At 41.9% G+C, this 20,494-nt stretch overlaps 1 protein-coding gene and 1 long non-coding RNA gene across 8 annotated transcripts in view; one reads left to right on the forward strand and one right to left on the reverse strand.

The window, feature by feature from the left end:
• The window catches only part of LOC141775684 (uncharacterized), a 241,819-nt gene that overhangs the window by 44,927 nt on the left and 176,398 nt on the right, over positions 1–20,494 (reverse strand). For all 5 annotated transcript variants that reach the window (XR_012595652.1, XR_012595655.1, XR_012595653.1 and 2 more), the window contains one exon: positions 11,241–11,417. This is a non-coding gene — a long non-coding RNA (uncharacterized LOC141775684). The remainder of the gene's footprint in view (positions 1–11,240; positions 11,418–20,494) is intronic.
• rab28 (RAB28, member RAS oncogene family) overlaps positions 1–20,494 on the forward strand; it is a 36,489-nt gene that overhangs the window by 2,089 nt on the left and 13,906 nt on the right. For all 3 annotated transcript variants that reach the window (XR_012595651.1, XM_074649274.1, XM_074649275.1), the window contains exons 2-4: positions 4,914–5,010; positions 8,744–8,832; positions 11,304–11,433. Coding sequence is in view for 2 of the 3 variants with exons in the window: in XM_074649274.1 (XP_074505375.1) it covers positions 4,914–5,010; positions 8,744–8,832; positions 11,304–11,433 (316 nt within the window). In the remaining variant the exon portion in view is untranslated. The remainder of the gene's footprint in view (positions 1–4,913; positions 5,011–8,743; positions 8,833–11,303; positions 11,434–20,494) is intronic.

The raw sequence follows: 20,494 nt of genomic DNA on the forward strand, positions 1-20,494 counted from the left end.
TAGATCAAATTAGATGTTTTTTAACACTGAATTACCAACAATAAAGCAGAGACTTTGAGGCAAATTATTCCAGAGAGAAATTGATCTAGGACGAGGCAGTACAAGCTGACCGTTTCTGGACCCTCTAGTGTTATGGTCATGCACAGTGTTGAATAATATCACAGTTGTTAATAGCACAAGGGACAGGCAGGGAGAGGGTGACAGTATTTTTTATTACCATATTATTCAACAAAAAAGAGGAGTAATGGTGGAGCCTTTTGTCAAAATGGTCAGTTCTAAGTGCTAGTCATACTTAAAAACCCATTTTTGTACAGATAGATATAAATAATTGTTTGAAGGAATTCCGATGTTGTTGACCTCATGTAACTCAACAGGTTGGTTGGTTATTTCAGCTGTAACCTAAAGGAGCAGACATCCAGGAGGACACAAAAAGTCTGTATGGTGGATGGAGGTTGATAAGATTTCAGCTGGAGAGTTGCAGCTCACTTTTAGTATAGTTTGCAGTGAGAGACATGGATGGGAAGTGATGCTAAAAGTGGGCAGCAAACCTGGTATTATATTCATTTTACTGTCTAACTTTACCTTTACTGTACGAGTAGCCATTTTCTTTATATAAGATTAAGGAATGTAACAAAATGAGTTAACTAAATTAGCAAATCTTTGGCAACCAATGTTACCTCTAACGTCATACAGAAACTCTGTGGTGGTTTAATGACAAAAAGTCTGACATTATACATACTGTATAATACTGCATGAGAAAATACAGAAACAAATCTAAATCTAAGCACTTGATAAAGAACGTGGAGGAATAATATTCCTAAAATGACATTGTGGACTGAAAATAGCAACTTAAGTAACTTAGTATTAATCACACTGATTGTAATGACTGCATGGTAAAGTTAAACTCAAGATGAATGTTAGGATTAGTAGACAAACAAATCATGCAGCACAAGAACTGCTCTTAGGCAAAATGAAAATGTACACATTTTTTTCTAAAGTACTTCTGTAGAAAACATTTTTCTCACTTCTGTTTTACAAAGTTGATGGACACGTCTCAAAGATAGCATTATGGATTTAAATCTGGCACAGATCTGTTGTTCTAAACCTATTAAGTCTACCCAGCTCTTAATCCACGTTGCATGTGCTATTGAATGTAGTTGTGGGCTGCATGTCGGTGGTGCTGGGTTTTATAATAACTGACAACAAAGGATTACACTGTGAAGAAATGATATGTCGTTTTGTTATGCTTTTATCTGCCTCATCAAACGGGGCCCATTTAAATGAGCCCGACTAAATTCACCACTTATGTGTAGCCTGCTTTTAGAGACTTAAAATTAAACCGACAATAAGGTAAGCTTGGACGAAAACACATAATAACTTAAATTTTCCCTCTTAGACTGGTTTGTTAAAATAAAATGCTTCTTTTAATAGTTTTAAATAGGAGCTGGATGATTCATTTTCACAGTCCCTACATTTGTCGTACACTTTGGGGCTGCAGCTACTGCTCAGTGAACTCGGGGGGTAAAACACTGCACTGTACAGTATTATACAGACAGTTTCTTAGCCTGGCTCTTGCAGCTGGTGGTTGTTTTCCATCAGTGTACCTCTCCTCTCCTGGCCAAGGACCCCCGTATGCATTTGGCTCCAGAGAGAGGCCCCATTTAAGAAAATTACGTCTGGACAGCCCATATGAGAAATGTTTAGAATAAAATAAAATGTGAAGACTTAGTTTTATGAATGTCTGAACTGTGAGCACATACAGTACACCTTTATTCAGTGCATTGTCTCTATCTTCCTTTCAGAACTACTGGACTGAATCATTCAGTATGTTGATATAGTATAAAAGATGTAGATTAAAAAGGCCTCACTCACATCCACAACAGTGGAATATTTTCAGAGTCACACCAAACAATCAGTTGCAGCAAAGCAAGGAGGTTGTCATGACGATCCAGCTATGGTTCTTCTTCACTGCATCTCCAATCCTCGACTGAATGAGTGTGAATGTAAGGCAGGGACGTCAAGTGCTTTTCAGCTACACATCCCCTTTCGTAACTAATCTCTCCTTCCTCTGGGAGAAAGAAAATGAATGTAGCAGTAATGGTGAGACCCAATGAGAAAAATGAATGTTCTCATTCTGGAGAGTAGACATTTACTTTTTTTTTTTAGGGGGGGGACAGAGAACACACACAACTCAGTTCCCAGTAGATACGCTACATTAATAACCGTCCTCACACTGCTGCCAGGTGTCAGCTCGTCACTGTCTGAATGACTTACCTGCTTGTCTGTTTTGGGCAGAAAACAGGAGCCCTGCCCCCCATTTTGAGTAGGCACCACTGACTGACATCTTGAATGCCGTTTCCCCCCTTATTAATGTCAATTTGCTGAGCAAATTGCAATCGGATCAGTTTTTCTTGGACGGCAGGTTCGGTGGTATTTTCGCTTGTGGTTAGTTGTCCATTCAGAAATACAGGGAGATGTGGGAAGGCTTGTCCACCTGAGCAAGATGTTTTTAAAATATGGGGTCTCGCATTTAGCCAGGCTCGTAAGGCCTAACTTACACACAGGTCTATTTTTCAATAGAAGTCACTGAGTTTTTCTGAATATTTGCTCTCTAAAAAGGTGCTTTAGGTGCAGGTCCTGCACATTAATGGACGCTGCTTCCCAGCAGTGCTATTTACAGTCATCGGAATACCAACATTTATATCTGTCTTAACTGTTTAAGCAGGATAAAGAGCCAGTTTTGATGCGATGCTGCAAAAATGCACTGCATCTCTCATCTGAGTTGCATCACATGGACGTAGTCAGCTTGCCATATTTTTTTCCCTCTCTCCCAGTTTCTTGTTTCAGTAGAACTTCCCCCATTTCCCGGCATTGGTATCACTGGTGACCCTGTGCTGTTCTCTGTTGGAGTGTCGGGATTACGCCAGCTTTTACATTCGCTGGTTAGTTCCAATTGTACGTTGGAAAAAAAGGCCTACGTTGAGGGAGGAGAGCCAAGCTACTGGAATGCCAAGACAAATGGCCGACTAGGCCAACGCGAGCATGTGGAATACATTTTTGCTGTCCGAGCTTGTTATTCCTGTGTTGTCAGTGATTGTTTGGGCTACTTAAATGGCCGATTTTCTCCTTGTTGCGTCAGTCACCTCTAGTAATTTCTCAGTCAGTCTTGAGCCCGTGACGTGCTCCGCAGGCTGAGAATAAAAAGGTCTGTAGGCTGGTGAACTTTTAAAAGAATTAGTTGAATAAAACTTTATTCTGCAGGAAATGTTAATCAAAAAAAGCCACTGGTAAAGGCCAGGATTACACATTCAATAATCCAAAGTGGGATAAACACAGGGTTTGATATTAAAGATGGCATCCACAATGACAAATCAGTTTATTTGAAGAAGATTTTGGTAAACCATGATAAGGGTTTTCCTACTTATAATAGATGGCATCTTCCCTGGAGTAATTTGAAAGATCTGCAGGCTCAGATTAAAAAGGTCTGTAGGTTGGTGAACTTTTAAAAGAGTTAGTTGAATAAAACTTTATTCTGCAGGAAATGTTAATCAAGAAAGCTACTGATTAAAGCCAGGATTACACATTCTGTAGGTTTAATAAAAATATTTAATTAAAAAGTGATAAATTTAGTGATAAATTTCCAAGCTGGGATAAACATAAAGATTTGATATTAAAGGTGGCGTCCACAATGACAAATCAGACTCTTGTTTGGAAGAAGAAGGAGAGAAGAAGATTTGGGTAAACAATGATAAAGGTTTTCCTACTCCCCTATATTAGATTGTGTGTTCCCTAGAGTAATAGGAAGGAATCCAGTCTTATTTGAAGCATTATTTGGCTAAACCTAAACTTTCTGAGACTGAATGGAGCTAGATAAGGACATAGGCTCAAGTGAAAGCTTAGTGGATTGAAAGAAAGAATTTAGTTTGAAATCCTCTAACCCTCGGTGAGTGGCAAGTACCGCATTAAAATGCATTTGCTGCCACATGAACACTCAGGGAATCCCATTGCTTCACTCGTCTGTTGTGTTTATGTAAGCACACTGCTCTAAAGATAGCTAATAGACATTCAGCACTTCATTTTTTTTCCTATCCTCATCCATCAAAATGAATTAAACTTGGCATGTCGAGCCTGCGCTATGAATTCCCATGGATTTCAGGAGAGCCCCTAACATGCTATTTTTTTCCCCTCCTCAAACACAACAGTGACAGTGATGGAGGTTTTATAATTTGTGGCAATTATTAGGTCTGCAGTCTGTAGACATGACATACTCCCGACACCTGTTTTTGTAATTCACGTTGATTTTCACTGTCACAGCCGTGGCTGAGTAGTGAGACGGCGGGGAGGAGGCAGACGGTTACATCAGCGCACCTTTCAGTCAATCACAGAGTTTCTGAAGGTGCTTAAAATGGATTTGTAGTAATGAAATGAATTTCCTACAGGTCATACGTCAAGGTTGTATCGCCTAAGAATTATGGCGCTATTATGGAAAAGAATCACATCGAAGTGTTGTGATATGTTAACTTATACGCTTGTATTTTTAGGAATATTAAATGAAATATTGTAAAAAGCTTACTTTGGCATTCTACCTCTGCTCACCACCCAAATATCACTATTTCAGGAAGTTCTTTAATACACTGTATATTTTCTCTGGAAGGAGTTTTGCAGCATCTTGCATTTTGCCCCTGAGCCACGCTGTGATTTTGACTTGGTTTTTATGTTATGCATAAATGTGTGAATATTGTTTGATCGGCAAATACTACGCACTGAATCAAGGATTCTCCTTTATCCTGAAAGCGTTTTTTCTTTTTAATTCACTTAACTGCTTTAAATTACATGTTTTCAGCCGTGTTGATTGCCGCAGGGGTGTTCTGGCGCTCGTTCACCGTGTCTCTCGCTTTGTCTCTCTGTTTCAGACATCACTCGCCACCAGGTTTTCACAGGAGGCCTTTGGGAAGCAGTACAAACAAACCATCGGCCTGGATTTCTTTCTGAAGAGAATAAGCCTTCCAGGTGAGACACCTTCGTAATCTTTTGGGAGCTCTCGGATTCAGCACGGACACGCGTGCTGCACAAGCACGTCGTGGCAGACTTATTAATTCAGTAAAATATTGAGGATATGTATTTGGCAAGATTCTACTCAGACAGACTTAAGGTTTGGATGTTTGTGTGTACGTTCCATTATCAGTGTTAAAAAGATCCAGAATATTAATTGAAAGTCTAACAAAGAGGCCTGTTGTCGTTCCACCATCACTTTCTGTCATATTTTTATTCCTCATATTTTCTGGCGCTGCTCGTATTTTCCCGTCCGACCATTTCCAGGCAGAGTTTGTTCTTCAGGTTAACTCGGGAGCTGAATGTGTCTTTTCTGGTAGCTCCTCATTGTAGAGTGTCTGCCACTTCTCAGGCTTATTCACTCTGAAAGCTCTTCTCTGCAGAGCAAACAGCACACTTTTTTTTTTTTTTTTTTAACTCCACAAGGCCAATGGACAGCTTATGTCCAAACGGGGCGAGCCTCGCTCATAATTCTGTGGGCAGCGTACAGAGTAAATACATTAACATTTTATATCCATATCGCTGATCCCCCAAGTTCAACTGATCTTTGTCCTGCACCACATAAAACATTCATGTTCTTATTTGTTTATGTTGAACCAGCAGAAATAAAGCCACACTCTGTATCCCCCTCAGATCTGTAAAATAAATGTTTATTGACTATTGCTATATTTAGACGAAAGCACTCCATTTTTACTTCCTACCATGTGAAATGGGGATTTTCAGCATTTTAAATGACATTTCTAAAACTCTGCCAAAGGCCTAAGCTTCAGAAATCTGCAAAGTGGCTCCATTCTTTCATTACTAATAAAACAACATTAAGCAAAGGGCAAATTAAGTGCTAAAAGTAAAAGTTGTGCTGATTTGTGAGTTGGCTGAAGGATTCTATTTTGATTTTGTGTCAGTTTCAGCTTATGAGACTTAGGAGAACTAAACCCCCAAAAATGTTGTGGTGGAGTCGGGATGAAAAGAGCCAACCAAAAGCACAGGCTGGGCTCGAAAAAGTCTTAATGCGAACTCGAACAAATGCTGTTAATCGTCTGACTTCTCTTTCCAGTAAGTTTCTTTCCTGAATAATCACTGATCTCTGCAGCGTTAAACTGTAACCTTTGTTTAAACACAGTGTCTGTATCACGGGGGCAGCAACAACACTGGGTCCAACGGCAGAGTTGTTAAATGGCCCATTTTCTGGGGAATTGGGTGTTGATGAGCTGATGAAGAGGAGGGTGGCTCTGCGAGCTGGGTGGTCCCAAACTTCGTTAGGACCCCCACCCTGCCTTGTATTGGAGAGGTTGTGCGGGTCTCTATGGGGCTGTAAGGGTCTTTTGCAGCGGGGGGGAGAGTAGCCTACAGCCGGCGTTGGCCCCTCTCACCATGAAGGCCCAGCTTGTCAAACTTAATGTACATTTTCCAACGCAGGGAGAGGTGAGGCGAGGCCGACTGGCACACAACAGCCTCCTCTGTGTGTGCTTTTTATAACAATACCTCTTCCAGATGTCTCTGCCAAGCCAGTGAGGTGCAGGCGGTGAAGGGGATTGACTAGAGGTGAAGTTTACTTGATAAATTCTCCAACTTTCAGACGCTGCTGCTGTCTGCATCCACTTCACGTCACACTAAGGGGCCGCTCACATGCTGCGGAAAATGCCAGCCGTACCGCTTTCATCCTTTTATCCAAGGTGCTTCGGAGGTTGCGCTACTGTTGCGCCTGCTGTTACTAAGCAACCAAAACTTGCGTGCTGCGATGACGATAGGGATTCACCGATACCGATACTGGACTGGATATCGGGCCGATACTGACCCAAATAGCTGGGGTGGGTATTGTGACAATGGGGCCGATTTATTGAATTTATTTCTATGTTTATATACTATATACATTATATACTGGAATTTCAATTCCTGTTTAAGTTTTGAACTAAAAAGTTTTACACCTGAATTCTAAAACCTGTTAATTTTGAAGATTTTTTTACCAAGTTGCTTATATACGATTTATTATTTTAACAATAAATAACAATTCCGTAAATTTTTATATATGTATTTATTCGTCACATTTACTGTTTCCAAAGTTAAAAAAAGCAATGTTTAAGTCAAACCTGATGTTTCCTTACACATAAATGAATGATCCCAGTCACTTCCACACAGTGAGGCATACAACTTATTAATTAAACACTGGTATCAGATCAGTACTAAGTATCGGCCGATACCCAAAGTCCAGGTGTTATCGGTATTAAGACGGAAAAAGTCGGATCAGTGCATCCCTATCTTAGACAGAAAGGGTGAAGCAAGTAAAATCGGTGGTACAGTTCGTAAAGCTCTGGGTAGCCTTGCACTTAAATGTTCAACTTCTCCTCCACATATTTACCATATACTGATATTTACGGAAGAAAGAAAATATATCTGCTGGCTGTGATTGGTTTTCCTTGTCACATGACATGCGGTGCGCGCTGCAGTGTTACAAAAGTTTAACTATTTTTATCTCGGAGCGCAGCATGTGTGAACGGCCCCTAACAGGACAATTATCTTATCAACATGCCCTTTTGCCTGACCTTGTTATCAGTTTTAAGGTTCATCTATTGGGGTCACAATCGCAGTTTCTACTTCTCGCCAAGCATAAGCACAAAAATGTCAGCACTGTCGAGTCAGCGTGAATCTTTGAAACATAAATATAGTGTCCAGGCCTGGTGGATGGGTGGGGATGGCTCTTTATAACACCAAGGGACCGTTATTCATCGCACTCCTCAATGTAGCTTTACATTGACACTGTATAGTCTAGATGTAGCAACTGTGAACCTCAGCGTTTCCTTCCTTCGCTTTAAAAAGGGGACTTATGAAGGGGTTGAGTCGTCCAGCCGTGTCCACAGTCTACGCTCTGCTCCCCATCGCCGCTCCAGCCCAGCGCCGGGCCCTCATCACACCAACATAAACTCCTCGCTGTCTGGTCCTCCCTCCTCCTCTTGACTTTTTTCTTTTTTTTCAACAACCCCTTTCATTTTCCAGAGGAAGAAAATATTTATTTGGATTTGGTTTTTGTGCCGGTCTTTCTCTCTCTCCCTCTCATTCACTCCTTCTTTCTCTCTCCGCAGGCATGAGGACAAGAGTCTTCTTTTCCTCTCATTTTGTGTTTAATTATTGCTATTTTCCTTAACAGCACATAATTCTCCTCACTTTCCCAACTTGGCAGGATATGGCACCATGCAAACAGCTCTTCCAGCCTAATAAGAAGTCAGATTTTTTTTCTGCCAGGGTATTGAGAATGTTTAAATTAGAGGGTAAGCGTACCTATTCATCCCCCTCAATCTTTGGGCTGGATATTCTTGGATGTGAGGTGTGGGTGACCTGCCAGGCAAAAGCGCTTAGCACGAAAGATTAATTGCTGATTTATTGTTTCCATTATGTATATCAACAACGTGGACTTTTATTATAGAAATCGCTCACCCGAAATACAGGGCTCCAGTTACACAGCTGACTCGTTATTTCCTCAGGGTTATGAGCTTTGTTAAAACAAAGTTAATGATTAAAAAGGACAAAAACATCCAGACTGGAAACCCACAAGTTGAAGCATTATCCCTTTTTGCTCTTTTTAATATGCCATTGTTAACACACAAAGGGATTTTTAAGAAAAGAAAGTGGGAACTCTGAAACATCTATGCCTACTTGTCATTTAAATGTCAGTTTGTGTCTCTTTTCTCCTCTGTAGGCAACTTGAACGTGACCCTGCAGGTGTGGGACATTGGAGGCCAAACGTTAGGAGGGAAAATGCTGGATAAATATGTATACGGAGCTCATGTAAGATTACACACTTGCACAAATTCACACTAAATCCTACTTTTTTACTCTGCCTAACAATCATATATGCATCTCTGGTTTGTGCTGCAGCTTCCTCTTCTTTTCTAAACTACTATTCCTCCAATATGAAGCAAACAGACAAACTGTCTTTGACTTCGGTGGCCTCAGGAAGGATAAGAAATGTACACGTAGAGCTACAAACCAACCACTGTAGATGCTTGTGACAAAGTAAAAGGAAGCACGGGAAGAATTAGTTTCTAGTGTTGGTGACTGTGTTCAGGCTTATTATTACAGCCTCGGCAGCTTCATTCAGAGCCGGCCACTCCCTCCCTCTGCAGCCAAATCATAATAAACTGTCATTTGGATTCACAGTGAGCGTCGCAGGTCAACAGAGCTTTAAAAATCAGTGCATCTCTACTTTTTACAGAGTTGTTACAATTTGTGATAATACTGCACACTATAGGTCAATACTAAAAATATTCAGAAACCACATTCCTACATGTACGCTTTTACTGCCCCCAAATTAGGGATGTCCCGATAACCGATACATCGGTACCAAGTCGACGCCAAAATTGTTGAAAACCGTGACGGTACTCGTTTTTTACAGTGCAGCAGGTACCCGGGATCAAGGCTTGAGACTAGCGCCGTTCTCTCATCCTGGGGACGATAGAAAATGTGTTTGTAAACTCACTATCGCACCCTATTTTTTTCCCTGATAATGCCACACTGTGAACAACAAATCTGTGTTGAAATCGGCAGGACGTTAGCTGTTAGCAGCTTGCTTGGCTAAATAACGGAGCTAACAGCTAACGTTAATGGAGGTTCCATTGAGTTAGGGTTCAGGCTTTATTCAGTAAAAAAAGATTATTGGGCGAAGGTAAATTCTAATGTCATCATGATGTGTTCACATGTAATCTTGTAAAAATGTAGTTTTTGGCGATAAACTTGAATAAATCCAGTTGTTTGAATATGTTTTCACAGCAATATAGAATAAATAATAGAGAGGGAATTATGACCTGAACTGACTGACGTGACTTCCCGAATCCCAAATTGTAAATAATTGAACTTTAAAGCAATTTAAACTGAAATTATTAAAAGTAATGCCCAGTATTTGATAGCTCATACATGCAGGAGTGAAGGAAAAATAGACTACTAATTTGATCCATTTACTCTCATTTAATGCTTATCCTGTGGAAAACTGAACAATGTGTTGACATTGTCAACGGAGCTCTCTGCAGACACTGTAATTAGTGTCGTAATAGTTTGTATATGTGTCAGCAACATCAGCGTCCACAAGTAGCCGCGTTGCTATAGACGAGTGCTATCTGTCACCTCCAGTATGTCTCTTGTTTGAAGAGGCCTACCTAAAGACCGTGTTTTGTCTCATCTGAGACCCGAACTACAGCACATCTAACATTTGTCACCATATTCTAGCTATAATGCAAGCACACTCCTGTCATGTTTGTCTATAGAAGCTAGATAAACATTAGTAGGAGGCTCCTTTCCATTCCATGAATCTACTTGGCTTTAAAATAGTGAAAGTGACATGTTTTTTTTTGCTCTAGATTGCGCCCTGATAGTGTGTACTGTATGTTAACCACGTCTGCAGCACTTCCTTTACTGTCTCTCTCCTTCACAAGCAAAAAAACCCATTTTGCTTAGTTTCTCGTCAGCGCTGTGTGGAACTTTCACACCTATTGTTGAGCACTGTGCGTCCTGTAATCAATCATGGCTGTTCGGGAGAAACTCGCAGTAATTGTCAGAGGCCCGAGCTGTCGTCACCGACCTCGCGTGTTGTGACAGTGCGTGTCCGCCGAACAAAAAGCAGCAGAAAACCCCTTCAGTCGTGTTGCATCATGCAGTAAAAGTACAGACATTTTCCCTCACGTTTAATTTCCCGCCCTTTAGAAATAGTTTAAGCAGCGATAGCAGATATTTAAACTATGTGATTATTCGTCTTGATTAATGCCAACAGCTGTTGTGTCTGTGTTTACTCTTTATGATTAATTTATGTGTCCATGTAAACAGCTCTTCTCTGGCCTCAGTGTTTGCTCAAACATGGCTCTGGTGTTGTTGCATGCGTGTCTCTGCAGTGTTGAGGATTACATAGGGAGGAGGAGAATGTCTCTAGGCAGACAGCCTTCATTCATTAGCTCAGATAGCAGATAACCAAATCTCTCCTCTATTCTGCACCAGATTCTTACAAATCTGGGAACTGTTAATGTACAAACAGAGTCTTACCTAGATCATAACATACTGAACCTCAGATTATGTGTGAGTGAGTGTGTCCCCTCCTATGTGAGTGTGTCCCCTACTCTAAGAAGAGGAGCAGTGCCACCTACTGTTCCCTTACTTCCTCAATATTACTCAAGTTGATGTGAATGAATGAAATTAAGCGGTGTACTCACCTCCAGGGAATGTAAAGGTGAGCTCTGAGGACTGTGTTGTTCCTTTCTGTTTTTCCAACGCAGGGGGTTCTCCTGGTTTACGACATCACCAACTACCAGAGCTTTGAGAATCTGGAGGATTGGTTCAGCATGCTGAAGAAGGCCAACGAGGAATCTGATATCCAGCCGGTCATCTCCCTGATCGGGAACAAAAGTGAGAATAACACAAACGTAAAACACACAAACCAAAAAAACTTAGTTGTGTCTATCAAGTTTGGAAATTTTCATTTCTACTAAGTAGCTGCAAATGAAATGAGGTTGTCTTTAGGGCTGTCAAAGTTAACGTGATAATAACGCGTTAACGCAAATTCATTTTAACGCCACTAATTTCTTTAACGCAACTTGCGATTTTTAGGTTGTAGTGGGCTCAGTTTCAAAGCTGAAGTGAAGATACTGGCATCATATGAAACAGAAAACCTAAGGAATCCATTGGTACAAAACATGTCATACTAGCTTGTTGTGAAGGAGGCTAAATAACGCTCCAAACCTGTGCTACATTTTGGCGAGGAAAAACTGTCATGGCCATTTTCAAAGTGGACTCTTAACCTCTGACCTCAAGATATGTGAATGTAAATGGGTTCTATGTGTACTCACGAGTCTCCCCATTACAGACATGCCCACTTTATGATAATCACATGCAGTTTGGGGCAAGTCATAGTCAAGTCAGCACACTGACACACTGACATCTTTTGTTGCCTGTTGGGCTGCGGTTTGCCATGTTATGATTTGAGCATATTGTTTTATGCTAAATGCAGTACCTGTGAGGGTTTCTGGACAATATCTGTCATTGTTTTGTGTTGTTAATTGATTTCCAGTAATAAATATATACATACATTTGCATAAAGTAAGCATATTTGCCCACTCCCATGTTGATAAGAGTATTAAATACCTGACAAATCTCCCTTTAAGGCACATTTTGAACAGATAAAAAATGTGTGATTAATTTGTGATTAAATATTTGAATCAATTGACAGCTCTAGCTATCTTATATTTACCGGACTGAGTTTTTCTCTATTCATTTCACCCTGACCCATTTTTCATTTTGCGTGTCTGTGTTTGTGCGTGGAGGAGTGTGTGTTTGATGGTAGCAGACGTGTTTGTTAGAGCACCAGATAACTGATCGCTGTGATAAACCAGTTGATAAGAGCGTGAGGTTTAGGAGCGATGGGAATGCTGATGTTTGTGAACTCTGGGGAGGGACTGACGATGATTTAAGATCCCCGGGCCAACGGACCTGGGGCACCGCTTATCTGTGCCCCCCCTCCCTCCCAGTCAGTACCCGTCTGGCCCCCCCGGCCCCGAGCCTGCGCTCCTGTCCCGAGTCGTTGGTTAAGGAGAGGAACTCGACGTTAACCAGACGGCTCTCCTCCTATCAGCCCGCACCCATCCACCCACCTCCAAAATAAAGAGTAATAATGATGACTCTTTTTAAACATCCCCCTGACAGATGTGGAGTCATGGCTGCCGCCGTGTTATTGTAAAGTGAGGCGTCGGTGTGTATGTGTGTAATGGTGACTGTCCACCTTCCCGGGCGATGATGAACGGTCAGCAGAGTGGTGCCTGCACACAGGAAGTTCTCGCTAATGTTACTCGACGGGGACCATAGGTCACGGTTTAATTCGCCTGTCTAGAGCAGATTCTCTCGTCTTCGCATCCGTTGCATCTCCTAATGCCCCGGCTTTAACGGCGGGCGCCTCTGTATTTAGGCTAGGGTTTTTTGGGTGTATGGGTGAGTGTGTGTACTGTAATATTAAAGTAGTGTTCATCCCGCTGTCAGGCTCCTCACCCCCTCACTCGCACACTCATTCTCCCCCTAATGGCTCTATCGCTGAGAATGGCCCATGTGTGTTTTTTTCTGCTCCTACAGGCTGAAAAAAAGAAAAACAAAATCCCACACAGATTGCCCCGCTAGGAGCAATCAATTACCTAGCGAGACTTTATGAATCCCTGAACCCTCCCATGGACTCCTTTTTTTTCAGGGAGCTTGAAGAGAGTTAGTCTAGCTATCTAGCTGGAAATGTCCACACCTACATTTTTTGTTTTACTTTTTCCATCTCCCCACCCTATCTGAGTTTCTAACCTTTTTAAGTATTGTAGCATTTTTGTTTTTTCTAAAAAATGAATACTTGGCACACATGAACAATAAGCTGAATATGTGCATACACAGCATTCTTCTGGGAGCGGAGTTTACATTTCTTTTAAATGGTTCCCATGATGATGGACCGAGTGAGGCAACATGTTTGTGACAACCGAAATAGAAGTACAGACATAACAAGGAGCTTGTAAAAACACTACAGATTTATGTCTCTGTGAGGGCTCGTCTTAGGGGACATTTTTAGTGTTTCCACTTAGATAAACCTAAGGTGAGTAGTAGTACTTACTTTAGTTGCTGGTTAGAGCAGAAAGAGTTACACATATGCAGCTGAAAAGACCTGTTACAGTATTAAAATTTAAGTGTTCTTTTTAACATAAGTCAACACGGAGGCTATAATCAAATGTGACTCTGTTTGGCTTATTAACAGTACATGTGCTACCGTATACGCTGAGTTTAAATTTCCTGAATTACCCCGTGCCTGCCTTCTAGTTTAATTTGAACACTGTCTTCTTTACCCGCTGTACGGTAATTGAGCCTATGGACCAGACTGGTTCATTAATGATGCTGTCCCCTCCTCTCCTCGCCCTGGCCTGACTGCCCTCCTGTGCCATGTCACCGCCGGGGAACAACCCTCCCTTTCTTCGGCGTAGCATGGCCGGCTGGGGTTAAGTGTGCTTGTTAAGCGGCGGTACGCTGCACCCCCATGCCCCTCTACATGCTGCCCAGAGCCTTGTTTCAAATAATGGCACCACTTGTAACAATTCAGAGAGGAAGCCAATGAAATGTTTTATTGAGAGCACACACAACGTGCACGCAATTATTTATGCAAGTGCATGCACATAGACTCTCACAGAGAAACGTGCACTCGGGCAAAGCGACACACTTGTGGAGTTTCTGGGAACACACGCGTAATGGAAGAATGCTAAGCTCTTGGTCTGTCTAAACATACTATAACTGTTTATTACAGCACAGCCCAGTGTAACGCCGTATGGTACACAGGAACCTCTCAAGAGAAATGTTGGCTTGTTGCGCAGTCATCTACTCCACCGCTCGAGTGTTTCATTTTTAGTAGACTTATAAGTGCTGTGTGTTTTGAGAGGGCTCCAAACGATAAATTTTGCTGCTCTTTGCTTAACAACAGCTGCATTTGGCCGGTGACTGTTTGCCTTTTAGATCAGAGATTGTCTGATATAAAAACATGGCGGACTGTTAGCTGTCCTAATCCATATTTTGCATCTTTTTGTGTGTGCGATAATAACGCGATAATAACGCAAATTTGTTTTAATGCCACGCATTAACGCAACTTGTGATTTTCAGGTTGTAGCGGGCTCAGTTTTAATGCTAAAAGCTGAAGATACTGGCATCATATGAAACTAGAAAAACCTAAAGAATCCATTGGTACCAATCACGTCGTACTAGCTTGTTGCGAAGGAGACTAAATAACGCTCCAAACTTACGCAAAATTTTGGCGAGGAAAAACTGGTATGGCCATTTTCAAAGGGGTCCTTTGACCTCTGACCTCAAGATATGTGAATGAAAATGGGTTCTCTGGGTACCCACGAGTCTCCCCTTTACAGACATGCCCACTTTATGATAATCACATGCAGTTTGGGGCACGTCATAGTCAAGTCAGCAAACTGACACACTGACAGCTGTTGTTGTCTGTTGGGCTGCAGTTTGCCATGTTATGATTTGAGCATATTTCTTTATGCTAAATGCAGTACCTGTGAGGGTTTCTGGACAATATTTGTCATTGTTTTGTGGTGTTAATTGATTTCCAATAATAAATATATACATATATTTGCAAAAAGCAGCGTATTTGCCCACTCCCATGTTGATAAGAGTATTAAATACTTGACAAATCTCCCTTTTTTTAACAGATAAAAAATGTGTGATTAATTTGTGATTAATCACGATTAACTATTAACTATTAACTATTAACTATTAACGCCAGCACTAGTTGTAACATACACATGTTCTCATTGAATGGGACCATCAGCATTTTAAAATGGCTTATGTTACTGTTTGAAATTAGTGCACATATTTCTTTGTAGACATTAAGCCTGTGTCGTTTATCAAACCAATTTGTTTTTATTAAGTGGGGATCACAGGACCCCTGCTCGCTCCCCACCCATCACCCTGCCCATTGCTAGCCAGCGCTCTCTCCCTCAGGAACTCTGGAGCATCCATCATGGACTTGTACAGCCCTTATTTGGGTGACTTAAATGGGTTCAGTTCTCTTAACCCCTCCTCATCACTCATGGCTTTTTGCTCAGAGGTTCTAACACTGTTCACTGCAGATCCACTCAGGCCTGCCATGGGAAACGTTCCCTTCTGCAGGGAGATAAGGTCCCCGCATGGAGAGAATTTGTACTTACCTGCCTCTCTCTTTTGCTCTGTTTCTTTTCCCCCCTTTCTAAGTCCCTATCTTGCGCCATCTCTCTCACACACACACACTTGCCATTCATTTTCATCCCTGTGCAAACATTAACTCTTTCAATCACACACTTAGACCTACTCTTTAACGCTTATCTCTCACATGTGTAGACCAACACTTCTGCTGTAGCTGCCTTCGCTTACAGTAATGTCTTTTCATTGGCTCCGTGTCTCTGTTGTGTTAAACAACATGCATGTTTGCTTTCTGCACGCTACGGCAGATCTCGCCGCATACCGTAACCCGTCGCACTTCACTCTCCCCAGTTTTCCATCCAGCCATGTGAAAGCTAAAGCGAAACACGGATCTCCCCTAACTCTCGAGAAGCATGTCCTTGCCACCAACATTGTTGGTCTTGAGTTGTTTGCCATCTTGGCAAGGCCTCAGGTGGAGTTGAAGCCTCCCCCCCTCCCCAGCTCTCTCACCCCCGTCACCTCCCTGCCCCTGTAAAGCTGCCACAGTTCCTGTCTGTTCAGTGCAGGCCTGCACATTTCTTAATAGAGAGATGCTCAGAAGTCCAGGAGCGCAGAGGAGCTCAATGCGCTTCTGTTTTTGGTTTAGCTCAAAAATGTTTTTCCTGGCTCAACCCACTCGTACTTAGGTCCTCTTACAACAAACTAAAAGGTCCTAATTGCCCCCAAGGGAAAGGTTTAGCCACAATAGACATGTGGTGGGACAAAAGCCCAGTGCTCTTACCCCGGCACCCTCGCCCCTCCCCAGAAAGAAGGGATGAACACGTCAGCAGTGTCTGTTTTGCACTGTGGGTAGCGCAACCACAGGTCCGACACTGTAAAACATTATATATACAATGTATAGACCTAGTACGGCATGGTGTATGGCTCGGTAAAGATCAGGAATGTTTACAGTTTACACCAAATCCAGTGTTTCCTGTTTCTCTTCACATTTTATTAAAAGGTAAAGGGTCAGAACAGACATGTGTATCAAATTGTCTCAGTAACCGCACCGACTGTAGCCTGCTGTCTCTCTGCAAGTCTGGAAAAGATGGGAAATAGAGGGTCAGGTTACGAGGATACGAAGGGATGAATGAAGAATTACAGCTGTATTACGCTGCGGCTGATAAGTCGGTGTAAAATCACAGCAGCAGATGCTGACACGTGTGTCCGGCTGTGATGAAGAAATACTTTGTAGGGTTTGTTTAAGCCTACTCAGGTGGCTGATAGGTGGTCTTTTCCACACAGAGCAATGCAACGAGTGCCAATCTGGTGCTCCTGGCTAAATGAACCAAATGCTAAGATTTAATTGTTGTACTGTCTGACCCAGCTCTGGTCCCTCCGCTCATCTCTCTCGACTCTCATGCCTGTCGAAACATGGAAAGTCCTCATTCATTTTAGCCATCCATAAAGCAAATATTGTTGCACATGCAGTAGATGATCAGTCTTCGCATACCTTCTTGTGTGGTAAGTCATGGGCCATTTGAGTTGCACAGCAGAGCTTAGCCACCTGACCTGAGAGCAGCCTGGAATCCTCATCACGCTCAGGCTTTACTTTATTTCTCTGCTTCACAACATTGATATGGAGGAATTCCTGGAAGGGGCCTTGCTGACACGGGGTTGGGTAAATAACCGATTGATCTGGATCCACAGGCATATTTTATAAACGTATGTGAAATATCAACATAGCTTTTTTTGCTAAATCTACTTTTTTGTGGTGTGAAATGCTACATCGCTGCACTGCGTACTTCTCCTGCTTCAGGTTTTTAACTTGTTCGATGTTTGCTCAGGCAGTCGTGAGCAGAACTCACTTTCCATGTTACAGTTCACTGCTTGAAGTTGAATATGTAGGGCCGATCCAACGCATCATTGCTCATATGAAGACTTTATAATTATGAATAGACTTATAATGATGCGATGCGTACAATTACGAAGGCTCCCCAGTGCTCCGTATAATTATTATAGCTCATAGTTACGCTGCCGGCTCACAGAGGCATGTATTACTGCTCGCCCATAAAAGTCCACTTAGTTTAACAGCGACAGGAGAGCTCAGAGGACATGGCCAGTGAAACCCAGGGCAGCGTCTTGTGCGGTCGGCTCAGAGCCGGGCCTTTTGTTCACTTTTCACGAGTCCTGGGAGCCCGTTAACCCGGGCTGCGAGGCCCTCGGCCCCATGTTTTACTGTAGCAGTGACAGCCCGGCACTCTGGCTCTATCCCCGCCTGCAGAGCTACTGCTGGACACTCTCTATTTTACATCCCCTGTCCGGAGAGGAAGCCCACATTGTTTTACTAGTCGCTGCAGAGTATCTGATTATGTTTTAAAGTGTGAACGCACGTGTGCGTATACGAGCGTGTGTGTCTGCACATCGTTTCATGAAGAACGATCAAATGACAAGATGAGCTGTGATCAATGAGCTGTCGACAGAACACTTCTGACCTAGTGGAAAGCGAGTCCCCCGACGGTCCCGGCCCGTTTCAGGCCACCGGGGCAGGGGCGCCGCCGCACAAAGAGCGCTCTGTCTCTGTCAGGAGTCCCTCGAGGACCGCTGCACGGGCCCGCTCACCTCCACAACACCAGGCTACTAACAGCACTTCATCTGTCTGTCCTCACCCAGAAAAGTCATGATAATATTATTAGGTAACCATCAAGCTCTAATATACCGATAATTATCTCTAATTATTCCACAGCGAGTTTAATTCTCTTAAATGTAGTTATATAACGTCCAAAGTCATTAATAGCTGTATAGAATTGGCTACAGATTGATGTAATATTGCACAACTGTACCAATGCAGGAATTATGATTTCCTCAATTTCAAGAATCTGTTGAAGCCAAATTTAATATTAAAATAATTTTCAGTTTCAGGTACTTAAATTTAGATGTACCAGTCCTCATAAAATAAACATAGCCTACTGTAAACAATACCTACGCTGTTCAGGTCTAATGAAATGTGCAAAAGTTACTTGACTACTGAATGACTGCATTTAAGAGTAAAGATAACAACAATTTCTGTGACACTACTTTTTTTCTTAAGAAAAAAAAAGAAACTAGGAACTAGCCAGCACTTTTTTTGAAGGGGAAAGTAGTTATTGTTTACATTTACAGTATGGTGTGCATGTTTATAATTCAAGTACAGACCTATCACGGCCTTCATATTTCAAAACACTGTTTTTATGAGCTCTCACCAAGTCATGTAAACCAGTTGGACCCAATCATTTAAATGCTTCACATAAATTCCACTAGTCTTTTTATTTTTATTAGCCACTGGGTGTTGTGAAAGTTAAATCAACGTCTAATTCAATCAGACATCACCCAGAATGATTCATTATACTTTTACTGACTTTTTAAGGTAGTAAAGGTTTCCCCGTATCTTGTACCAGAAAATTTAAGGGTAAATAAAATGTCACATGCAATTTGAGACTTCAGACTTGTGAGGGAAAATTATTCTGCTGCTTTTCCAGACTCATGCAGTTTAATATTAACTTATGATAAAGTGTCTAAGTGTCCACTGACTTACTGTTTTTTTTGTAGCATTTTTTTAGTAGTTCAGGTTGGTGGTGGCGAGATATATGGCATTATTTTGTAAGACAACTTACTAACCACTCTGAGTTACTCAGCATTTTTGACTGAATGCTTCACTGTAATGCAGGCGACCTGAACCTTAAAGTTACCCGGTAGAGTTTATGACCACTAGTGGCGCTGGTGAGCATTGTTTTGACGTACGGGTCATTGTATTGTTTGTATTTTGTGCTTTACTAGCACACACGCATGAGAATGCATAGTAGTGCCACAAACTCAGGGGCAACATGAGGGTGGTGTTACTTTATATCAAGGGTTGGTTACCTTAAGAGGTAGCAGTAAGCTAACAAAGGCAGAGGGCTGCGAACAGTGCAGGTTTTGGAAAACCAAAATAGAAGTATCCACCTGAAAATAAGCATAGCATTTTAAAGAGGACCTATTCCTCTTTAAAATACACTGTCAATGCAAAACAGTTGTATTCATACCTCAGCCGTCAAGTCATATCAATGTTATAACTTCCCGCTGAGTTTGCAAGGGAGACTTGGCCAAGACAGTACAAAACCGGCCAACAGATAATACGCTGACTAAAATGAGCTAAGAATAGACACAAGTAATAAAGCAGATATTTACTGTGCCATAGAATATACAATAGTCTTGAAACCAGCCAGAGATATACAATTTCTCAATTTAAATTCCTTTTACAGACTACTGTATTTACTGGGGCAGAAAACACAAAGATCTTCTTTCCCATCTTAGACTACATTAGGGATAGATAGCAGAATATGTCTTGTGATATGAGATAATGATTCCAAGATGAACTCCAACATGCGCGGACATTGTGCTGATGCATTCATGTTAGTAACCAGGACTCTTCAGTACGTATAAGCACTGTTAGTCACGGTTCTTATGTTATTTAACTTTAAAGGTGAAGCAGTAGAGACTCATAAAGCCCCATTGAACGTCAGAGCTGCAGAAAAGTTCTGGGATGTTTTTAAACTTCGCGGTGCCAAGTGAACAATTTGCTCAGACAGTTGTAAGTCATTCGATTAGGAGTTGGACCTGGTTTGATAATCCCTGCCCTCACTATACAGTCTGAATTGTTTCATGTTCGTCATTGAGGGGAAACTGAGGCGAACCCTCTTAACAGGGTCTTAAAGGCACAGTGTGAGGTAATGTTGGAAGTGATAGGTCCTCCCCTGGGGTTGATTAGGCTCAA

Source organism: Sebastes fasciatus, chromosome 10 (assembly GCF_043250625.1).
Source record: "Sebastes fasciatus isolate fSebFas1 chromosome 10, fSebFas1.pri, whole genome shotgun sequence".
Classification (NCBI taxonomy): domain Eukaryota; kingdom Metazoa; phylum Chordata; class Actinopteri; order Perciformes; family Sebastidae; genus Sebastes; species Sebastes fasciatus.